The sequence below is a fragment of the Channa argus genome, chromosome 8 (genome assembly GCF_033026475.1).
Source record: "Channa argus isolate prfri chromosome 8, Channa argus male v1.0, whole genome shotgun sequence".
NCBI classification, from domain to species: domain Eukaryota; kingdom Metazoa; phylum Chordata; class Actinopteri; order Anabantiformes; family Channidae; genus Channa; species Channa argus.
Genome location: NC_090204.1, coordinates 14057525 through 14081159, shown reverse-complemented (window position 1 = coordinate 14081159; position 23635 = coordinate 14057525). Strand labels below are relative to the sequence as shown.

Below are 23635 nucleotides of genomic sequence, written 5' to 3'. Positions count from 1 at the left end.
CACCCTTATTATTATTATTAATAAGAGCCACAGATGAACATCACGGTCTAGATAATGGAAAGGTTGGTTTGCAGCAAGTTTGCCATCGCATATTGGATCAGAGTTGTGCAACCATTTTGACTGTGATGGACATCATGGCATGAAAGGATGACATGTAAGAAGAGTTTGGCTCATAGAAGGCACCAGAGGATGCCTGTTTCCACTGCTTATTTGTATAGACCAGCAGGTGTGACTCTGATGCCACTGCGGTTAAACTTCACCATCTACAAGTCACATACTGAGGCACCAAACATTAACTGTGGTTTATATTTTGTTTTGTATGAAAATACAGGAAAAGTAGCTGCCTGGAATGGAGTTTTCCATTTTCCAAATCATTTGCCTGAGGTTTGTTCACATCACACTCCGCTTACAGCCACACCATTTATATATCTTGTCCATGAGGAGAGTTTAATTTTGGAACTGCAGGTATGTCATTACCATCTGGCAGTAGCTATTTGTAGCAGTCTATTTCTACTATTCTATTCATACAATAGACAACTAAAAGGAATTTTATGATTATTCTATGCTCCACATGCATGTGCTCATCTGACAACGGTAGAAATATAAAAGATTTAACTCTTGACATCATGGCATTCAAAGAAACAGCACTGAAGGTAAAGGATCTTGTCCCGGTGCTCTTATGTATGTTATTAAATGTTTAGATTCTCAAATAATTATTTATTTTCATTTTCATTTATTTTCATTCTAGTGGTTCCCTCTGGTTTTGTTTATTATTCGTATGCCAGGTACGTTTTTTGGCACTAAGCCTGTATGAGTCTGTGCTCAACAAGGTAGCATCATTCACATTGAAGGCGCACAAGAATTAAATAGTATTTACTGTACAATGTGGTGCAATATTGCAGCCAAATATTGAAATATTTAAAATTCTGTGTATTGTGCAGCAAATTGGAAAAATGTTAATTGGGAACTAAAACTAAAACAGAGTGAAGACTGGTTTTTGAATCCTTGAAAATGTTACCGCTAATGCTAGTATTTCTTTAAAATGTATTTTAATAGTATTATTTTCGCTTTCTGTTTCGGATATTTCTCTATAGTACATACATAAAAAAATATGTGTTTATATAAATTATTTTCTTTTGGACGAACAAAAAGGAACCATCTCCCGTGAATGTACTTCAGAAAGCACATTATCAGAAACATGACAGTGAAATAAATTAAAGCTAAAATGAGCAGTGAAATTTTGTCTCTGAGCGGAAAAAGAGCGAGCTCTGAGCAGTCACATTTTCCTGCGGCATAAAACAAAGCATGATAATCCTTCATTCTCTTGATCAGCTGCATCCAGTAACATTCAGCTGAACTGCACTCAGCCAAACCAACGCGCACTGCTGGATGCTCTGGCTCCAGTCTTTACCCTTAGTGCCATACGACCTGTCATGAACATCGGAACCTGCACCAGCATCGACACCTTCTTCACCTTGTATGGAATACTGGATGTGGTATGTTCAGCATTCAGGTGCATAGTGGAGCAGGCACATCAAATACTTTGAATAGCAGCAGTAGTTTTATATATATTTCTAAATATGAAATATGTAAATTTGCAGTATTGATTAATAATAAAGGTTCTGTCACAGACCTTAGATCATAGTGACTGACACTGTCATCATTGTAGCTCTTTGTCTTCCAGGACGAAAAAGCTCAACTCTTGATTACTTACATTTGGCTTGATTATGTAAGTACTGCACTCATCCATCTTTTTTTTTTTCACATTCAGAGTTCACGCATCATTATGACATGACTGACTTTACGTAGGTCTACTTTATCTGTGCACTGACAGCAGTTCTGTTATTTTAGTGGTGGAAAAATGAGTTTGTTAGTTGGGATCCAGCACAATGTGGCACCAACAAGATCGCTCTACCCAGAGACAAGTTTTGGGTGCCTGATATTGTAATCAATGAATTGTGAGTTTCTCTGTATGTTCTGAACATGCAATCCTCGATTTCAATACACTTGTGAAAGTTTAATCTTAAAAAAATGACAAGTCATAACTGCTGTATTGGATAATAAAAAAACTGTTCTGCTCTGAATTTACTGTCATTTAGTTAATTATTCATCTGCTTGCTTATGTCTTGCAGTATGGATGAAAACACCGCCCCGGTTGTCCCATATGTGTACGTATATAATGATGGGAAGATGCACAATGCTCTGCCTGTCAGAGTTGTCAGCTCCTGTAACCTCGATATCTACAACTTCCCCTTTGACATACAGAAGTGTTTCTTAAGTTTCAACTCTTACCTCCTCTCAGGTGAGACACATCAGAGAATTGGTACAGGAAGAATATTAGTAGACATTTAACAATTTGCTGTGTTTCTGGACAATGTTTTATTTCTGATTCACAATGACAAACATCTGTTGTATTATAAGTTGATTTTACCTCACAGAATCTGAAAATGAATTGGCCTGTACAGTATGAGCATCAGGGCATTTTAGTGTGTTGTAGGTGCTGTCTTGCAACCTTTTTATTTTGGCGTTTACAATGATTAGCTAAACCTACTTTTATATTATTGTTGTTTTATTTTGTATAGATTTTATTAATCTGTTTTTATGTTTAAATTTAATAAATGAGCCCTTAGCTAGGATGCACACTTCATTGGTTGCTTATATGTTTATATGGCTGCATGTGTCCCCGTTAAAAATAAAATTTAATTTAAAAAAAATATTTAAAAATTAAAACATAAAGGCCTGCACTTTAATGGACTTTACAGTAACTTTGGCTGGTCTTCTCTCGGCAGCTGCAGAAGTAAAGATTTTCCTGGGGAAATCTGCAGCAAACATCACACAGCACTCAAAGAATGTGATGACCACAGCGGGGGAGTGGGAGCTGCTGGATATCACTGCTGAAAAATACCAGCCAGGCGTTAACGAAACTCAGTACAATGACATGCTCATTTTTGATGTGCGTTGACTGTAATGTAGTTTTCATAGTTAGGTCATAAAAAGGTCATAAATTGCATTCCAGGCAAAGATGTTTTGAGAATGTTGTATTTATGTTTTTACACTGTGTGAAATGCTCAGATAATTCTGCCATAATGCCAGCATCATTAAACATTAATAGCACTCAAATCCTTACAGTAGATTTGTAGCTACATACGTAGCTACAGGATATGCGTACCAAGTTATGACAACAAAGCTCCAAAAAGACTCTGAACTCACAGCCAGGGCCTTTGCCCTGCTAAGGTTTACTCAAGACAAAGGGGCCACACTTACTTTTCTACCATAGTTGAGTATGATTAAAGATAATAATATTATTGTATTGTTAATTATTGTTGATCTTGAAACAATTGCCCTATGAATGAAATAACTGCTTTAAGCAAATTGTATTGTATTACAGAGTTACTGCATGCCCATGAAGTGTGATGTAATTTTGAATGAGTTTTTCAATATGAACAGAAACAGTCCCTTAAAAAGTTTCATTTTATTTTATTTTTTACTCATTCTGCAGATTAAACTGAAGCGCCGGTCCACAACATATGTAGTGAATCTCCTGCTCCCCAGCTGCTTCCTGATTACAGTGGACCTCTTCAGTTTCCTGCTGCCTCCCCAAACTGTGGACCGATCGACCTTCAAGATGACCCTTATCCTGGGGTACACTGTTTTCCTGCTCATCATGAATGACCTGCTGCCCATCACTGGAAACACCATACCTCTAATTAGTGAGTATAATTCAGAAATCCATAACGAGACAAATGTGTCCTACCTTGAAATTTTATTTTAAACTGTTCAGACAGACGTCTGGCTGGTGGGTGGCAGTGGCTGTGTTGGTAGAGTGGACAGATACTGACCACAGTATGTTCTGCTCCGGACCAGATGCTAAAGTGTCTCTTGGGATGGGGAGCAAAACAGCTCATCCCCATCCCAAGCCGTGCAATTCCAGCCCCGAGCCCAGTAGAAATTGGCCAGGGTTGCGTCAGGAAGGCCATCCTTAATTTAAAACTGTGCAAATTCAACTTGTGGACAAATGATCCGCTGTTGTGACCCTGAAATCACGGGATGAGCCATAAAGATAAAAAAAACAAACCTCTTGTTGTGCCATCTTCACAGCAATTAGGAAGGAAAATGGATTGATTGCAAATTGGGTGGACAAAAAATAGTTGCACGAAACTGTACGCAAAATATCCTTCATTCACAGCAGCTGATCAGTTCTTCAATCACCATAACAAGGTATATTATACAACCACAATTCCAAAGATGTTGTTAGGATGTGTAAAACCTAACTTAAAAACAATGCAATAACTTGAAAATCTCATCAACCCATATTTTATTCACAATAGAACAAAACCAACATATCAGATGTTGCCCCCTCTTCCAACTTGTTTCTAACAAATTCAAATATTATATATTATATAATTATATTATATAAATATATTATATTTTCCATGAAATTGTAAAATGTGTCACTTTCAACATCAGATATGTTGTTTATGTTCTGTGTGGAAACAAATATGGTTTGATGAGATTTGCAAATCATTGCATTCTGTTTTTATTTAAATTTACACATCCTCCCAACTTTGGGGGAATTTGGGTTCCATATATTTGGAGAGAAGAGTTTAGATTTACATAAACATATTTATATTCACTAACATTTTTATTGTCATTTTTACAGTGTAAACATGTGTTTAAATGCCATAAATATTATTTATGTAATTTTCTGTGTCGTTTGCATATTGTTTGGATGTTTGTGTGATTTATTTAATTGTTTAGGTAGGAACTATAGGTTTTCTCCTTGTTGCACACGGACACTTTTTTAAGACAAGTGCTCGGTAAAAGAAGAACATGTGGAGCGGTAATTTAAAGAGCTGAAGTTATGGTGTCTTACGTGATGTGTTGAGTTTCATAAGTTGTTTTTGTTTTGTTATATTTATTTTAATTCATTCTCTCCTGGATGTGCAGCCAGCGAGGTATGTGTAATAAGTTTGCATCCCGTTTTACATTTTATTTACGCATTTAATGTTTATGTTATCCACTACGTGTACAACGTGATTTGTCTATGTGATGTTTTATATGTTTAATAGTTCGACGGTGGATAAACCTAAAGCAAGAGCAACAAGCGCTAATTAAGAGGGAATAAATCCATCAGTTGCAAAGAGCTTCGGTGTTGTGTCTTTCCTGGAGGGAGTGACAGTCGAACTCGAACCTGCCGAATCTTCTCGATCTTGCAAGAGTCCCGACTGCTCGCCGACACGGAACTCAGATAAGACATTAGAAAAACGTTAAAGACACCCAAGTTCATCAGTTTTCTGAAGATGTTCATAAGATAGACACCAAAGGTGTGTCTTGAACGTGACAAGGACTGATAACTGATATTAGAGGATTAATAATAATTGAAATATTGTGAAGGTATTGAATGCGAAGAAAGTGATTGATTATTTGAAAGAAGTATTCCTTGCCACATTAAGTATATTGAATTGAATTTTAAGGGTTATTTACGGTTCAATGTTTCTAATGTTCACTCTAGTGTTCCTATAAGCATCTTGTTTATATTATTGTTACTTTGTTATTCAAATTTGATGTTTACCTACTATAGTAGAACGATTTGGAAACAGTAATGTGTTTAATTAACATATATGCTTAAGAAGTTGCAAACCAATGTAGTTAAGGGCCTTTATCACTCTGAAATAGTTTTGTAACAAAATGTCTCATACAAGTAAAGAAGCTCAGAGTGTGTTAGCTGGCATAGAACAAGAGGTGGATGTGTCAAGCTTTCCACAACCAACATCACCGTCTGAAGAGCCTCGTAGAAGTGAAAGAGCCCGAACATTAACAGAAAAGGGAAAGGAATTTCAGAAAGAAAAACTTAAGGTTCTCCTGCTACACTTTGACAGCATTTATGAACGATGGAAAGCTTTAACCAAGGTTGCTAAAAAATCTGTAATAAAACAAGATCCCAGAGATATTCTACAGGAGCACATTGTCAGCATTCAAAGAGAGTTATCTGAGCTGAACAGTATTTATGATGAATACAGAAAAATTGATCGCCCAGCTCATGACATGCGTCGCAAGATGGACAACTGTACATCAATTACTGAGATTGTAGTGCAAAACGCTCAGTCTCAAATTCAAGGAGCAGAGGAACAGATCATTTGGCCTGACGCAAAATCAGTATTTGCATCCTCTGTATCCAGTGTTTCACCTTCTGCTTCCAGCTGTTCTAAGGTTAATTCTATGTACTCTAATACTTCCTCATTTAAAAGACAAGAAGCTGCTGCTGAATATGCTGCCACACAAGCCGTTTTAAAGATTATGACTGAACAAGAGTCTTATCAACAGAGACTATACAACCTTGAGGCTGAAGAAAAAAGGATAATTGCAGAACAAGAAGCTGCTGCATTAACTCATCGCCTGCAAGAAGAAAAGGAAGAAACGGAACGCAGAATAGAAAGAGAGAAAGAAAGGGCCTCTCTCTTAAAGAAACAACAAGAAGAGAATGCTGCAAGAAGAAGGTCTGTAGAAACCTTAAAGAGGGAGCTTGAGCGCTTAGAAGAGTTGAAAAGGCTAAATGCAGCCAAGGCAAAACTTCAAGTTTACGATGAAGGTGAAATCAATCAGATTAAGGGTTTTGTAGCACACAGCTCTGAACATCTTACAGTTACGCAGAAAGACATTCAAGTGAACAATGTAAATCAGCAACCAAAACCACCAAAAGCTCCTACCAGTGCAAGCAAAATTGAAACAGGAGAGCTTGTAAAGGTTTTGGCTGAGGCCATATCAGCAAATAGGCTTCCCATTCCAGAACCTGCAGTCTTTTATGGAGATCCACTTAAGTTTGCTCATTGGAAGGCATCCTTTCAGACTCTGATTGAGCAGAAAAACATTCCAACCTCAGAGAAAATCTTCTTCCTTCAGAGATATATTGGAGGACCAGCTCGAGAGGCCTTAGAAGGTTATTTTCTAATTGGTTCAGAAGAGTCATATGATGCAGCTTGGAAAATGCTCAGTGAACGATATGGACATCCATTTGTCATTGCAAAGGCTTTCAGAGACAAGCTATATTTCTGGCCAAAAATAGCCTCAAAGGAAAGTTCTGAGTTAAGGAAATTTGTGGACTTCTTGTGCAGTTGTGAATGCGCTATGAATCAGAATGAGAGTCTACAAATCCTTGATGATGGAAATGAGAATCAGAAACTGGCAGCCAAGCTACCTGACTGGCTAAGCACCAGATGGAACAGAAAGGCCACAGAGTATCAACTGGAACATGGGAGATTCCCAAGGTTCAGTTATTTTGTAACATTCCTTTCATTGGAAGCTAGTATTGCTTGCAATCCTATTACATCTTATCAAGCATTGGAATCAGAAAGGGTGAAGACAAAGAACAAGAACACCGTACCTTTTAAGAACCAACCCATTGGTACCAAGATATTCACAACAAATATCAGTGAAAGAAACGTAGTTACATGTCTGTTTTGTAAGAAAAGGGGACATGGTTTGCATAAGTGTCATAAATTATTGGAAAGGACAGTTGCAGACAGAATTAAGTTTATTAAGGACGAAGAACTATGCTTCGGCTGTTTGAGCACAGGCCATCAGTCTAAGAAATGTAACAAGAGGATGGTTTGTGAAGTCTGCTCAAAACGTCATCCCACATGTTTACATGAAGATCGCTCAAACCAAGAACAAGGAGCTAAAAGAGAACAATCTAAATGGAGAGATTGCAGTAAGGAAAGAATGACAGAATCAGTACAACAAAGTCTCACCAAAGAAATCACATCCAACAGAGTTGTACAAGAAGGTAACAGTGTACAGACTTCAGCTATAGTTCCTGTGTATGTGTCATCACCAAGAGATCCAAACAATGAAGTACTTGTTTACGCTCTGTTAGATTCACAGAGTGACTCTTCATTCATTCTTGAAGAAGTAGCTGATGCTTTAAACATGGACACAGAACAAGTAAGGCTAAAACTATCGACAATGTCATCTAAAGGGACAATTGTTGCCTGTAAAAGACTTAATGGTCTACAGATAAGAGGACTACATTCATCTAAGAAGATCACAGTACCAACAGCTTATACTCGTGAGTTCATTCCTGCCAATCGGACACATATTCCAACTCCAGAGACTGCTAAGGCATGGAGTCATTTAGAACATCTTGCAAAACACATAGCTCCACAGAAGGAGTGTGAGATTGGTCTTTTGATTGGTTATAATTGCCCACAAGCCTTATTACCTAGAGAAGTTGTAAGTGGAGAAGAAAACCAACCCTTTGCACAAAAAACAGATTTAGGTTGGAGCATAGTGAGCTATGGTGTCCCATGTGAGAACTATGGTGATGCTATCGGAGTAAGTCATCGTATCATTGTAAAGCAGGTGATACCAGAACCTACAACAATAGTTAAACTCAGAAGTGAGGTTCACTATGTGTGTAAGACTCAAATCAAAGAAATGACCACTCCAGATAATGTAATCAAGATGCTAGAATCCGATTTCAGTGAAAGAGATGTTGGAGAAGCAACTCTCTCTCAGGAAGATTTTAACTTCCTCACAAAGATGAAGAATGGAATAAAGCATAAACACGATGGTCATTACGAGATGCCCTTACCTTTCAAACAAGATAGGCCAAACCTTCCCAACAATAAAGCATGTGCTGTACAGCGTTTGTCAAGTTTGAAACGCAGATTCAAGAGAGACCAGAAATACTACACTGACTACAAGAACTTCATGAAAGACCTCATAGTTCGTGGTGAGGCAGAAAAGGTCCCAGAAGAAGAACTGAACAACAAACCAGTCTGGTATATTCCTCATCATGGTGTATACCACCCTCAAAAGCCTGGGAAGATACGTGTAGTCTTTGATTGTTCAGCAAGATTTCAAGACACATCACTGAATGATCATCTTCTTACAGGCCCAGAACTCTCAAACACCTTGCTAGGAGTTCTTTGTAGGTTTCGTAAAGGCCCAATTGCCGTCATGTGCGATGTGGAACGCATGTTCCATCAGTTCCATGTTAAACGTGAAGACCAAGACTATTTAAGGTTCTTATGGTGGGAGAGCAATGATCTAGAATCAACACCATCAGTATTTAGGATGAAGGTTCATCTGTTTGGGGCAGCGTCCTCACCTGGGTGTGCCAATTTTGGTCTGAAACATTTAGCCGCTCAGTGTCAAGATCAATTCAGTCAAAGTACTGTTAAATTCATTCAGAGGAGTTTTTATGTTGACGATGGACTGGTGAATGTTACTTCTGATGCTGAGGCAATCCAACTCATTAAGGAAGCTAGAGAACTTTGCAGTACAGGCAAGCTGAGACTACATAAGTTTGTTTCCAACAGCAAGGATGTAATACAAGCATTACCAAAGGAAGAGTGTGCTGATAGTATCAAAACCCTGGATATGGCTTTGGGAGAACCACTCTTTGAGAGAGCCCTTGGTATTCAGTGGTGCGTATTCTCTGATGACTTCCAATTTAGAATTACTGTCAAAGAACAGCCACTAACTAGAAGAGGTGTGTTGTCGACAGTAGCTTACATCTATGACCCTTTGGGATTCCTAGCACCCTTTGTCCTACGGGGAAAGCAAATCTTGCAGCAACTGTGTCAAGATAAAGTTGGTTGGGATGAGTCTCTTCCAGAAGAACTCAGAACACAATGGATGTCATGGCTACAAGACCTTCAAAATTTGTCTAAAGTAAGGATCAGAAGATGCTATTTACCAGTAAACTTTACTGATGTCAGGCAATATGAGCTTCACCATTTCTCAGACGCAAGTGCCACAGGTTATGGGGAGTGTACATATCTTAGAGCAATTAATGCTAACGGAGATGTCCATTGCTCACTTGTTATGGGGAAGGCACGTGTTGCTCCTACTAAGATAACCACAATGCCACAGCTTGAGCTTTCTGCGGCAGTGGTAGCAGCAGGGACAAGTGTTGTTCTTAGAGATGAGCTTGAAATAAATGGTCTTCAAGAACATTTTTGGACTGATTCAAGAGTAGTTCTTGGATATATAAATAATGATGCAAGACGCTTTCATGTGTTTGTGGCAAACAGAGTCCAAAGAATCAAGTCCAGTACAGACCCTAAGCAATGGCATTTTGTGCAGTCTGAAGATAATCCTGCAGACCATGCTTCCAGAGGTCTAACTGCAGAACAACTAGTTGCTTCAAACTGGTTCACTGGCCCAGACTTTCTATGGGAAAAGGAGCTACCCATAGGTACAGTGGTGGAAGAGGTCAGTAAAGATGATCCAGAACTTCGGAAGGTGCAGGTGCTCAACACCAGTGTAAAGGTAGATAGGACACTGTTAGACCGCATGACAAAGTTTTCTGACTGGAATAGAGCCGTCAAGGCTATTGCTCGTCTTAAGTGCTTTGCTCAACAAATTAAAGGACTTAGACCAAAACCAAAAGAAACCACAGGTGTTGAGGAAAGGCAAGAAGCAGAACTTTACATCATAAAACTAGTCCAAAGAGAAACATTCAACAGTGAAATCAAAGGTTTAGAAAAAAGCAAGGAAATAAGATCAAAGGACAAAGTCAATAAGCTTCACAAATTAAATCCTTTTGTGGACGAGCATGGTGTGCTTCGAGTAGGTGGACGTTTGACAAGAGCTAGCCTTCATCCATATGTCAAACATCCTGTCATTTTGCCAAAGGCAAGTCATGTGTCTTCTTTACTTATTAAGCATTACCATGAGAAAGTACATCATCAGGGAAGAGGCATGACTGTAAATGAACTGCGATCCAATGGGATATGGATCATAGGATGTAGCAGTGCAGTTGCTTCACACATTTATAAATGCACAAGGTGCAGAAAGTACAGAAGAACTGCACAGGAGCCAAAGATGGCAGACTTACCTGAAGAAAGAGTGGAAATGACACCTCCATTCACGTACTGTGGCATAGATTGCTTCGGACCATTCTATGTGAAGGAAGGGAGGAAAGAACTGAAAAGATATGGTCTTCTTTTTACGTGCATGTGCTCTAGAGCCATACATATTGAAATGTTGGACGATCTTACAACAGATGCCTTTATCAACGCATTGCGTGCATTTATTGCAATACGTGGAAATGTAAGACAGCTAAGAAGTGATCAAGGCACTAACTTTGTAGGCGCAAAGAGAGAGTTCATGAATGCAATGAAGGACCTGAATCAAGAACAACTTAAAACATATGGATGTGAGTTTATCACAAACATCCCATCATCCAGTCATATGGGAGGTGTATGGGAGAGACAGATAAGGACAATTAGAAGTGTTCTCACAGCGATTCTGGATCAGTCTGCTAAAAGACTTGACAGTGCCTCACTCAGAACCTTTCTGTATGAAGTAATGGCTATTATAAATAGCAGACCTCTAACAACAGAGCATTTGAATGACCTCACAAGTCTCGAACCTCTCACGCCAAATCATATTCTTTTGATGAAGTCTGGAGTAATATTGCCCCCTCCTGGTCAGTTTGTAAGTCAGGATCTTTACCTACGTAAGAGGTGGCGCCGGGTGCAGTTCTTGGCAAATGAATTTTGGAGCAGGTGGAAGAAGGAATATCTCCTTAATCTTCAGCAAAGACAAAGATGGCAAAAGGACAGAAGAAACACAAAGGTTAATGACATTCTCATCCTTAAGGAAGATAGTTCTCCACGAACTCAGTGGAAGCTGGCAAGGGTGACAGAGGTGTATCCTAGTAGTGATGGAAAAGTTAGGAAAGTAAAACTATTGATCAGTGACTCCAGCTTGAATAGTGAAGGAAAGCGTACTTCTAAGCCAGTGTATCTAGATAGACCTGTGCACAAGACTATTCTACTGCTTGAAGCAGAGTAGATGTTATGATTGCTTTCAAGGATATAGTATTCACTCATTGTCTTAGCTTAGGTAAGAGTGATAAAGTTCAATTGTTAAGTGAAATCACAATAATGTGATTTGGTGGGAGTTTAAATGCCATAAATATTATTTATGTAATTTTCTGTGTCGTTTGCATATTGTTTGGATGTTTGTGTGATTTATTTAATTGTTTAGGTAGGAACTATAGGTTTTCTCCTTGTTGCACACGGACACTTTTTTAAGACAAGTGCTCGGTAAAAGAAGAACATGTGGAGCGGTAATTTAAAGAGCTGAAGTTATGGTGTCTTACGTGATGTGTTGAGTTTCATAAGTTGTTTTTGTTTTGTTATATTTATTTTAATTCATTCTCTCCTGGATGTGCAGCCAGCGAGGTATGTGTAATAAGTTTGCATCCCGTTTTACATTTTATTTACGCATTTAATGTTTATGTTATCCACTACGTGTACAACGTGATTTGTCTATGTGATGTTTTATATGTTTAATAGTTCGACGGTGGATAAACCTAAAGCAAGAGCAACAAGCGCTAATTAAGAGGGAATAAATCCATCAGTTGCAAAGAGCTTCGGTGTTGTGTCTTTCCTGGAGGGAGTGACAATGTGTTAATTGTGGCCTCACTCTCACACACACACACTTTCTTTACTGTAGATGTGTTCTTCTCACTCTGCCTGGCTCTGATGACGGCCAGTCTTCTGGAGACTATCCTTATCACCTACCTGCTTTGTAGCTCCGACGACTTCTCTCCTGTCCCTCACTGGGTCCAAGTCCTTGTTCTAAAACACCTGGGATGTCTGGTTTGCCGGCCTCAGAAGACTAAAGATTCAGGTATTCATTCGATTGTCTTTCCACGCTTAAATAAATGTAAGAGGTTTGGAAATACGCACTGCATACTCACAGTAGATAAGGGGGATCATAATTGTTAATGGTATAGTAAAAAGTCTTTTTTTAAAAAGCCATCATATTCAAGTGCTAAATGCAGTGTAACTGTTATTATTAAAAATAGAAATTGAATCCAGTGGTGTCGTGATAAAGAGTAAAGCTGATGAGGGACCTCCAGAAGAGAGGGGGCCACCAACAAATGACAAAGCTGTGGAGGAGCTAAGGAGCCTGGGCAGGGACCTCCAGGCCATTCGCCTCCAGGTAGAAGAGCAGCTGGGGGGGAACCACAGCTCAGACGAGTGGATCCAGGTGGGTGTCATCATAGACCGCCTGCTGTTCGGCCTCTACATCCTCATCCTAACAGTCAGCTTCATAACCATCATCATTGTCTGGGTGAACTCATACAGTCAGTAGACCTGCTGGTTTTAAAAGGTTTCAACTGAGGTAGCTCAAATTTAGAATCAGCTTTTAGTCAACAGAATATAGTATTTTATAATACATTTATACAGCACTCTACATTTATTGTACTACTGTTTATAATAACAAATAGTAATGTTATCACTATTGGATGCGAAATTAGGTCCAATACAAATATAACTTCATCTTTTAATATAATATGTAATATTGTGCCATTGTATGCAAAATAAAATTGCTTGTTAAAAAATATTTCAGCTTTTGATTGACATTTATTTCAAACATAATGATCACTTTTCAATCTATTATTGTTTTTATCTTTATGTTAGGTTTGAACCGTAACATCCAAAGTGCTCAGACTGTGCAGAGAGATGACCTAACATAAATGTGTATAATTTGGCTCACCAAAACAAAATCTAGCAATAAAACAATTAAGGAGACTGTAGAGTTGGTCAAGAAGGAAATACCAATCTGAAAACTATCTATATACCAAATCATGTATTAAACTTGTAAAGTATCACTAATGCCTTTACCAAATTTAATCACACCAAGATTTTGTCTTGAACTTTCTAAATGCTCAGAAAACAAATCGTGTGGTCCGTCATGGGTGATACAGTTACAGCACTCAGAAAGTAGGATTATCAGGATCAGGGACTGATGTTCCATGTCACCCTTAAGGCTTTGGATATATTTTACACAACGTCCCATTTTGCAAATGGAATTTATAACCACTGTAACAACAGCTTTACGGATTGGTCCTCACCACCAGCTCAACCATCCACTCAAACTAACAACTGTTTTTGATTCTATATTAATATGTTAATGTTTTCAGTACTGCCCACTGAAAGTCAAGCCTTCTAAGCTTCTGTTCATCTTCATCTGTGTGCTCATGCATGGTGAGTACACCTTCTGTGACACAGAAATATGTTTGTGTGCGCGTGTGTGTGTATAAAAATGTCCTAATATTTAATGGAAGAATATGTTTTTTTACATTTTTTGGTTTTGCCGATTTGTGATGCAGCCAAAGTGATGACTTGTTTCCTTCTTTTTCTGTAGCACCAAGCGGTTCTGTCCAGCTTAATTGCACACAGCCTGACCTGCCTTCCCTGCTGGCAGCTCTTACCCCGGTCTTCAACCTTAACCCAATTCGACCTGTGTTCAATTTATCAACCCCCACCTCTGTCAACGTTAGCTTCACATTGTTTGGCATTTTGGGAGTCGTAAGTATAGAGCCATGTTCATTACACTGTCATTGCTTAAGAGTGTAATCTAATTTATAATAACTGGTTCGTTTTATGTTGTGGGTTCAGTGATTGTTTGTGATTCTCAATACATTGTCCAATGAGCCTGAAATAGTCTGTTTTTGGTTTGGTTAAAACTACTTTCCATAAAAGAACATGGCTGTAAAAAAGGAATGCATATGACCAAATGTTTGATCTTTCTCAGGATGAAAAGGCTCAAATCCTGACAACATTTATCTGGCAAACTATAGTAAGTACAGCACTTAATTTACAATCAATTTTACAGTTTAATAGCCATAAAAACATTTGTGTAAGATTTGTGTTGCAGACATGGGAAAATGAGTTTATCAGCTGGGACCCAGTTCAGTGCGGTTCCGAATGGATTACAGTTCCGAGAACACTTCTCTGGGTACCAGATGTGGTCATCAATGAATTGTAAGCATCTAAAGCTAAAGTGGTGTGAATTGATACACATGCCCATATTAAAACTCTTCTTGATGTCATGGAACTATTTGGGTGACCAACACTGTTTCATTTGACCTAACAGGGTGAGACACACTTTATAAACCAAGTAATACCACAGCAAACACAGTATTTCTAAATCCCAGGTATCGTACTGTAGTGTTTGTAGTGACCTCAGAGGCGATTTTCTTACAAAGAAATTTGAATGGATATTTCATAAATGGTTTGGTTATGATGTGTTTATGTGCTTGTTAAAGGTACCCAATAAGGACAGGTGTCATATAGTTAATCAATGATAAAGATGTCTCTCGGTGTGTAGCCTACTTTCTGTTATTTATACTTTTCCATCATTGGGTCATACTGAATGTCTATATTAGGTAAGGACAGTTCAGTCGGCAGTATTTAGAAATTTTGTAATCGTTCTTTCATGCTCAATTACCAGGTTTTATGTCTTTTCTTGTCCTGCAGTATGAAAAAGAACTTAGCTCCGCCTGTTCCATACGACTACATTTATTATAATGGCACGATTCTTGATGAACAGCCTGTCAAAGTGGTGAGCTCCTGCAGGCTTGATATCTACACATTTCCATTTGATACCCAGACCTGCACCTTAAGCTTCTGCTCCTACCTGTATCGTAGTAAGTAGATAATAATCCCTTTTTTATTATGTACTAACTCTGCAAAATGAACAGTGGACTTGTCCATTTTGTAATGCATGCAATTATAATTGGATGAAATTTCACAAAAGCTTTGACCGTATTGTATCTTGTATTTAGAGAGTGCTATCAGGATGGATAGTACAACAACTGCACAACAAATTTTTCAAGATTCTCAAAAAGTCATGGCAACAATGGGTGAGTGGAATCTGATTGGAATCGAGCTGGAGAAATTTGACCTACCAGCTGGGGATGGTGAAACATACCAAGAGCTTCGTTTCTTTGTAAGGAGCTACTTTATTGTCGAGTGGAACTTTATTATGGCATTATGTCAAGTAAATGTCAAATTCAACTATGTTAAACTGACTTTAACAGCAGCACCAGTTACTGTAGGTTTACCTGACACTCTGTTGACTCTGCTGCAGGTCTCACTGAAGCGCAATCCCACCATGTATGTGGTGAACCTCCTGATTCCCAGCTGCCTTCTCATCACAGTGGACCTGTTCAGCTTCCTGCTGCCTCCCAAGACTAGTGACCGATCCTCGTTCAAGATGACCCTCATCCTGGGCTACACCGTCTTTTTGCTCATAATGAACAACCTGCTGCCAATCACCGGAAATGCCATACCCCTCATAAGTCAGTTAAAAAAATTGTCATTGTTGTCATTGTTGCTAGTAGTGATTGATAACTTGTGCTGTTACCAGCCCCTTGGTAAACTGCATCAGTGTAAATACCCAATTTAAGCCAAAGAAGAATGTTTATAAGTGAACTTTATTGACAAATGACTGAAAAAATACATTTTTGAAAAATTGAAAAATTATGCATACACCATCTCAAGTCATATCAAGCTATGAAGACCAAAGGTATCAATATATGACCAACACAGCAATTCAAGGTTTTTTTCTAGAACATAGCGCCATACTTTTTCAATTCGTTCCGTACAGTTAGGCGTGCCTTTAATAGTTTATCGGCCATTTAAAGATTAATTTCTGTTGAACACTTATCCTTATGCCAGATGTGTTCCTGTCACTTTGTCTGGCTCTGATGGTGGCCAGTCTACTGGAGACCATCCTCATCACCAACATGTTGTGCGGCTCCGCTCACTACTCTCCACTTCCTTCCTGGATCAGAGTGCTTGTTCTTAAAATCCTAGGTCGACTGTTACTGCCTCCTGCAAAGCCTGGAGATCAAATGAACACAATCATCCAAAATCCCAATGCACAAGGTAGGAGGTGATTTTACACACGTAGAATTATTGATCAAGTCATGTGCATTACAGGCTTCACAGGGTTTTGCACAAGTGGACATAAAGATTTGGAGATGCTATTGTCTTCTCTCCTCTGAAACAGAACTTGAAGTCAGCTCTTTGGTGACAGTGGACAGTGAGGCTCTGAAGCAGAAAGGACAGCTGAACGAGAACCAGGCCATGGAGGAGCTGAGGAGCCTGCACACGGACCTCGAGGCCATCCGTCTTCAAGTAGAGAAGCAGCTCTGCAAAAGCCAGAGTTCGGATGAGTGGGTCCAGGTGGGTTTGGTCATAGACCGCCTGCTATTCGGCCTCTACATTCTCTTCATATCAGTCAGTTTCATTACTATCATCATTATGTGGGTACAGTCATTTAACACATACTAAGATTGTCATTTCACATTTTTAAATACCATTTAACAGGCTTTGTCACACTTCCTATCAGCTGTTTCTAGGCATAAGGGAAAACTTTTAAAGAAGGCTTTTAAAATGGTACTGCAGCTCTGCACTGAACTGCTTGTCTTTCACTATTTAATGTTTTATTTCTATTTCTTTCCTTGTTATTGTTAAAAGATAATTAAGCATATTGTCCTAAATCACCATACAGACACTACTATCAGTTCATATTGTGAGTGGAGAAGATCTTATGTTTGTTTCAGCATCTTTATGGTGATAATGGGCAATATAATCCATTTAGGAAATGTCTGAAACTATCCTTTAAAATAATCTTTCTAATGGTCAGTGCCTTGTCCTTCCTGCTCTTCTTTTGCATTATAATAATATATGTAAGCTTCAGTGAGCAGCCTGCAGCTGTTGAAATCTGTCAGCCATTAAAGTAAAATATTTTCCAATAGAGTAAAACAGTAGTAAAGCAGTTATTAAAGCCTTTATGAAAACCATCTCTTGTGTTTTTTATCTGATTACATTCACCTGTGTGAGTGAACCATCTCTGTACACACACATTCAAAACTTAATTATCTTTAATTATCATAAATTATATATTGGTAATAGTCTGTTTATATGATTTACAGTGTTTTACTTTAGATAACTTCATTAACATGTAAACACTGACAACTTCTTAGAGGAAACACAGAGTTGAACCTCTGACCCTGAGAATCATGGAAAACTCCTTTACTGATTGAGTCACATTTAGAGCTCTTCAAGTATTATTTATAAATAAAAAGGCCAGTCCTCATCAGCATTTAAAAGGCAAAGGGTGGTAGGTTTTCAGAGATCGAACAAAATATAGGGTCAGCACCTTGACAAGCTGTAGCCCGGTGGGGGGTGTTTCCTATGGGGGCCTTCTTAGGATATGAACATGTGGCGGTTTTGCAGCAATAGCACCGGCTGCATATATTGCACCAACTGCCTCCCCAAGAAGAACAGTGTGGAGGCCATGGACTTCATCCTGTCACCAGGTGCTCTACTAAATGTATATTGACAAAGTCCCTGAGATCAGAGACATATTTGCTGTATCTAAAGTGTTCTGAAAGTCTGATGAACACTTTTCCGGGGACTACGGATTTGTTAGCGGGTTGTTTTCTAGTGTTTCCTGATCACATCTGTGTTTTACATCCCGGTGTCTATTTTATAATTAGCACTTCTGTGAAAAGACACTGTACTTGTTAACAGTGTATAGTCTCTGGGGACTGGACCAGGTCCAGATTTAGTATTCACTGTACTGTATTCAAACTCACAAACAGGCATTTAGAGATCTGTTTGTATAGGGAAAACCTCTGAAAGGATCAGAGCGGGGCTTTAAATGTATTTTAATTTTAATTGAATTGGAATTAAAGTAGTAGAAACCGAGATTTTCATTTTTTCAGGATTAAAACATGGGAAAAAAACTCAAGACTTTGGGGTTCTCTTTTGTTTTCTTATTTTATATACATTTATTTGACATATAAAGACCCATGGGTCCTATTTACCTTGTAGTTTGTCTCCTTTTGTTATTTGTTAGTTTAACAATATATACAATTCTGCCAAAACCACCAAAAATAAAAAACCAAAAATACCAAAACCTGCCCAATTTGATACTGTAGCTAAATTTATACAAAGCTGAGTTAAAACAAAAAACAAGCACATGGCTACTATTCCCACAGGTTGAGGTACTGAAAAATAAGATGGGTCAGTGGTTACCGAAGGTGTGGAACAACAAGTCTTGTGGTGTCGTGTGTGTGTTTATGATCCACCTGCACAGAGCACCATATTGTGTGTATTGCTCTCCAACTCTGTTCATTCTTGGAGAGTGAACATTATCACAATGATAGAATTACTCTGTGGATGTACTTGTTTGCTATATAAAAGTTGAAAACAGACTTTTTTGCTTTGTATTGAACACAACTTCCATAATTAATAAGGTAACTAGGTTTACATATTCAGATTGTTCATGTGAATTTGAGAGGTTTCACTTGGTTCTTCGTGTTAAGCATGTTGTGGTTGTGGTTACAAGTCTCCAGAGAATGAATATAAGTCCCAACAACGCACCACTAAGTAAAGAAAAAAACAAATGTGTGTCTGCATGTGCACTGTCAGGAGGAGCTTTCTCCTCTTGATTTAACATAATCAGTATTTGGTGCTCCGTCCATTTGGTTCATCAGAAACCTCCAGCATGAGACCCACACAGCAGAGCATCTGTTTCATCTCAGGATTACTCTCTCTGTCAGGTAATAACCTACTTTTTATTTTTGTTCTGTTGTTTGCTCTTATTATCCATTTGTTTTATTTTCCAGAGGCATGCGATTGGCTCTACAACTTTCAGTGGGTGAAATGATTCTTATAGTGCAATGATGCTGATGATTGATTTGATTTTGATTATTTTTTTTTTTATTTAGATAGCTTTCTAGTGATTATGTTTATTTAACCGCTCTTTATTTTTTTAAAGTATTGATAATAGGAATGAGGTGTAATTAAAGCAACAGCCATTGTTTTTATGCGCATCCTTCCCTTCTCGTCAGTGTCTCTATGTTACAGTAAACTGTCTTGTAAAGAAGGATACAGCGGCCCGACGTATGAGTCCATTCAGGATGTGTTTGATCTACAGTCCTTCAGACCAGCAGTAAACCTCAGCAATCCCACCATAGCCAACATCTCCTTCACCTTATATGCTGTCCTGGGGGTGGTAAGCTTATCAATTAACAATCTAAAATAATTACCAACAGCACCTAAATCCAGGTTTAATACGTGCTAAGAAAATCTCCCCTGCAACTTAAAAGTTTGCTGTAATAGAGTTCTGACTTCTAACCTGTGTGAGAGGTAGCACTCAACTTCACATTAGTAGCTGGTGTTATCTGTGTTGCAGAATGAGAAGACCCAGATACTCACCACTTTCCTATGGCTAAGGCTGGTGAGTAGCACAGACGGACATGTGGATTTTTTTACTAGTCTGCAACAACGGCATGAGAAAACGTAGAGAATATAAAATGACAGGCATGCAGATATTTACACATTTTGTGCTAGATGTTTATTACTTTACTTCAAATAATTCCTCTACAGTACTGGAAGCACGAGTTCTTGGTTTGGGATCCTGATGAGTGCGATGGCGTCACGAAGATTTCTCTCCCTGTTAGGCAGCTCTGGTCTCCTGATATCATCGTGTATGAGTTGTACGTTTCTTCTGATAGATCTCTGACTGACTACACTAAATGGTTTAATCTAGCATTTAAAGGGGGATAGGGTGGAAAATTTGATTATTTTTTTTAGATGCTTTAACCCGATTTCCAAGCCTGTATCTAATAAAATTTAACTAAAACTGTGGAAGTAATTTTACCTCATTTTGTTGATTGTTGTTTTCCTTGTTTTGTGGTCCTGTCTAAATACCATTTCAACAAGTTTATCTGCGTTTGTGTTTCTGTCTATTTCATGCACTTCCTTCTCACTTTTCCTCCTCCAACATCCCCCAGCGTGGATGATGATGTTTCCCAAGCGTGTCCTTACGTCTACGTCAACCACACAGGTCACATCCGCTGGGACAGGATGCTGCGGCTGGTCTCCGCCTGCAACCTAGAGATCTTCAGCTTCCCATTTGATGTGCAGAACTGCACATTTACATTTGGATCTTACATGCACACAAGTAAGAAAGAGCCTCCCAACAGTTCTAGGCAAAATCACACATAAAAATCATACAAACAGCAGCAAAAAATAAACACCAAGGAAGAATTTTTCAAAAATATTAAATCTGAAATATTGGCATTCCGTGTTTATTAAGGACAGCTTGAACTGTCACATTGTTTCTCTCTTTTACAGTAAAAGATGTGAGGGTTGGTCCAGCCCTGACCTTTGAGGAGATGTCTGTAAACTCGAAGCGTTATCTGGAAGCTAGTGGAGAGTGGGAGGTGGTGGACATACTGGGAGATACCTCCATCCTCCAGTTTGGGATTGATGAGTGGGACATCATCACCTTCTGGGTAAGAAAAAACTATTTACACTATGCTGTGCCTGCAAATATTACAGGCGGAAATAAAACATTGAAGGCAATGGTATCTTTCTTGTCCTGTAGGTGGTTATAAAGCGACGTCCAGTGCTCTATGTGGTCAACCTGCTCATCCCCAGCTCCTTCCTCATGCTTATTGACATCCTGTCCTTCTACCTGCCCCCTCACAGCGTTGACAGGGCCTCCTTCAAGATGACCCTGATCCTGGGCTACACCGTCTTTCTGCTCATTATGAATGACCTGCTTCCCAGCACTGCTAATGGCACACCCATCATAGGTCAGAGAACATGATATAACTTGAGGGCTAATAGATTCCACCATTACTACAGTAACATCCAGAATTTGTGGTGCAATGGAGCGAATTCACAGGAATGACCTGTAACACTTATGTGTCCCAAGCTGCTATATATCTGGATGAATACTGCACGTTAAAAAGATCTGTGCAACCCAAATAATAGAATTCAAGCTAGATAGATCTCACAGAGGAAATATCTGAACTAAAGAAAACCAGTTAATCTGGCCACCTTTTAAAAGTTTAGCATAGTGTCTGTAATGTGCACCCTATCCTCTCAATGTTCTCTTCCACCTAGGCATCTATTTCTCTGTGTGTCTGGCCCTCATGGTCATCAGTCTACTGGAAACAGTCATCATCACCAACGTCCTCCACCACAGCTCCATGAAATATCGAGAGGTTCCAAAATGGGTGAGGGTGATTGTCCTCAAACACATAGCCAACCTCATCTGCTACCACTGGGTGGAGGGCATCAAACCCCCTCCTAGACCACAGACAGATAAACCTCAGAGCTCAAATGCCAACTCAGATCTGTCCATGAGCGTTCAGAGCAGCCAAACATCTGCACAGCAACCAACCAACAATGGAGGTAATAAAGACCCAATAAAGGACAAACGCAATTTGTGTACGGTAGATTGAGAAATGTGTATGTAAGAATTCATACTGAACCCTTCTATCTCTGTTCCTCTGACAGTTACAGCTGTTCTGCCTGAACTGCAACAGATCTGTCTATACCTGGGCGACCTTCGCGCCCACCTAACATCGCTGCAAAAGGAGAATGAGCTACAGGAGCAGTGGTGTCACGTAGGATATGTCCTTGACTACCTGCTCTTCCGCACCTATCTGCTCATCATCTCCTGCTATGCCCTGGTCATCATCACCATGTGGTGCATCTGGATCAGCCAGTAGATCAATTTACTGTGAATACAGAGAATGTCAAAGTTAAAAATTTGATGCATTTTGTAAGTACAGTGCAAAAAAATCCCTCACTCAACATATAACAGTTAATGTTTCTGTAATTTTACCATTTGTTTTCTGAGTTTGATTCTGAAGTCCAAGAGGGTGGATTTATAACGTAAGCAAGTAACTTTAGAATAACGGTTTCAGGACAGGGATTTGACACAATAATGTAACATTTGTTATAACCATGATCATCATTTACCATTTCGATATTTTTATATTCTGTCATTACTGGGCCAATCTGCTTCCATCACAATAATTTCCAGATGTCCTCAGTAAGTGAAAAGTGTTTTACATAGAGATTAAAACAAATGTATTTGTGGACCGAAATTTCTCTATGCCAAACTGTGTCAAAGAGAACCACTGTTAGCACCACACAAAAAATTGGCTACAAAATCTAATAAAATTGGATCAATATTTATCAATGATAACTGCTAAGGCGTACTATACAATTAAAGAGTGTCTTTACCAATTTTCAGCTTGCTCACTATGGCTTTAGTTTAGGGTGTAAATGTAAATTAATGCTTTTAAACTTCCCTCAGACTTCCCTATATTAAAATATTTCTCTGCTTCTAGCTGAAAAACTCCTCCAGATGACATCACCCAGCAGAGGTTTTCATCAGAGATATTTTCAGAGAGATATTTACATAAAGGGAAGTCAGTGGGAGGTTTGATGGCATTTATTTATATGTCCTACCCAAACTAGAACCAAAAGAACCAATTTAAATATCAGTGAAGACATCCTTTAAGCACCATAAATCATCTAAAGCACGTGTTTGAGAACACTGAAACTGCAGTTATTTTTCAAACTGTAATTTTATTTGGAAATCTATCAAGATGTTTTTATATTTAACTCTACTTTTTGAATGTAAATTTCCTGATTGACAAAGTTCAGTTTAGATTTAAATCACAGCACAGCGTCCAGACAGTACTGATAAAGATACAAAAAATACACACTGGAATACTGGTACGAGTCAAACATCGGAGTCCTAGTGCAGTCTGTAGGACTGCTCTATAGATGTACTTATTATCTAAGATATTATTTACTGCTCTTCGTTCCATGCAAATATGTGATAATATTTGATAATATGAAGTACCATCTCTGTAGTTGTGTTCATATTCTGTGTCGTTTGTCAGACTCCTTCATTATGCAAATACAATCAGAAGGGTTTGCATTAAGAAAACCCTGCATAGTCAGGTTTCTATATACTGTAACATACTGCAGTCCTT

At 38.7% G+C, this 23635-nt stretch overlaps 3 protein-coding genes across 4 annotated transcripts; all 3 read left to right on the top strand.

Moving 5' to 3' along the window:
• The first annotated feature begins 478 nt into the window (after nt 1–478).
• Nucleotides 479–17571, top strand: LOC137131973 (uncharacterized). Its single transcript, XM_067513917.1, has 19 exons — nt 479–653; nt 749–785; nt 1333–1496; nt 1685–1729; nt 1852–1958; nt 2133–2302; nt 2790–2953; nt 3500–3710; nt 12472–12648; nt 12827–13011; nt 13949–14012; nt 14173–14336; nt 14563–14607; nt 14686–14792; nt 15288–15457; nt 15596–15759; nt 15901–16111; nt 16491–16700; nt 16825–17571. Exons 1-19 carry the CDS (start codon nt 552–554, stop codon nt 17106–17108), a joined length of 2781 nt encoding a protein of 926 aa, XP_067370018.1. The 5' UTR covers nt 479–551; the 3' UTR covers nt 17109–17571.
• Nucleotides 4678–12385, top strand: LOC137131972 (uncharacterized). 2 transcript variants are annotated; one of them, XR_010915059.1, is made up of 2 exons: nt 4678–12197; nt 12312–12385. XR_010915059.1 is itself a non-coding variant. In XM_067513916.1 (2 exons), the coding sequence occupies exon 2, from the start codon at nt 5689–5691 to the stop codon at nt 11803–11805; it is 6117 nt and encodes a 2038-aa protein (XP_067370017.1). In that variant the 5' UTR covers nt 4678–4955; nt 5070–5688; the 3' UTR covers nt 11806–12385. The 2 variants fall into 2 exon arrangements, 1 of the variants encoding a protein (XP_067370017.1); XM_067513916.1 differs by having other exon boundaries at nt 4678–4955; nt 5070–12385.
• A 1754-nt stretch (nt 17572–19325) lies between the features above and the next one.
• On the top strand, nt 19326–22354 carry LOC137132091 (5-hydroxytryptamine receptor 3A-like). Its single transcript, XM_067514184.1, has 9 exons — nt 19326–19387; nt 19679–19842; nt 20023–20067; nt 20217–20326; nt 20624–20793; nt 20967–21127; nt 21220–21430; nt 21744–22034; nt 22140–22354. The coding sequence occupies exons 1-9, from the start codon at nt 19333–19335 to the stop codon at nt 22352–22354; spliced, it is 1422 nt and encodes a 473-aa protein (XP_067370285.1). The 5' UTR covers nt 19326–19332.
• Nucleotides 22355–23635: the final 1281 nt, after the last annotated feature.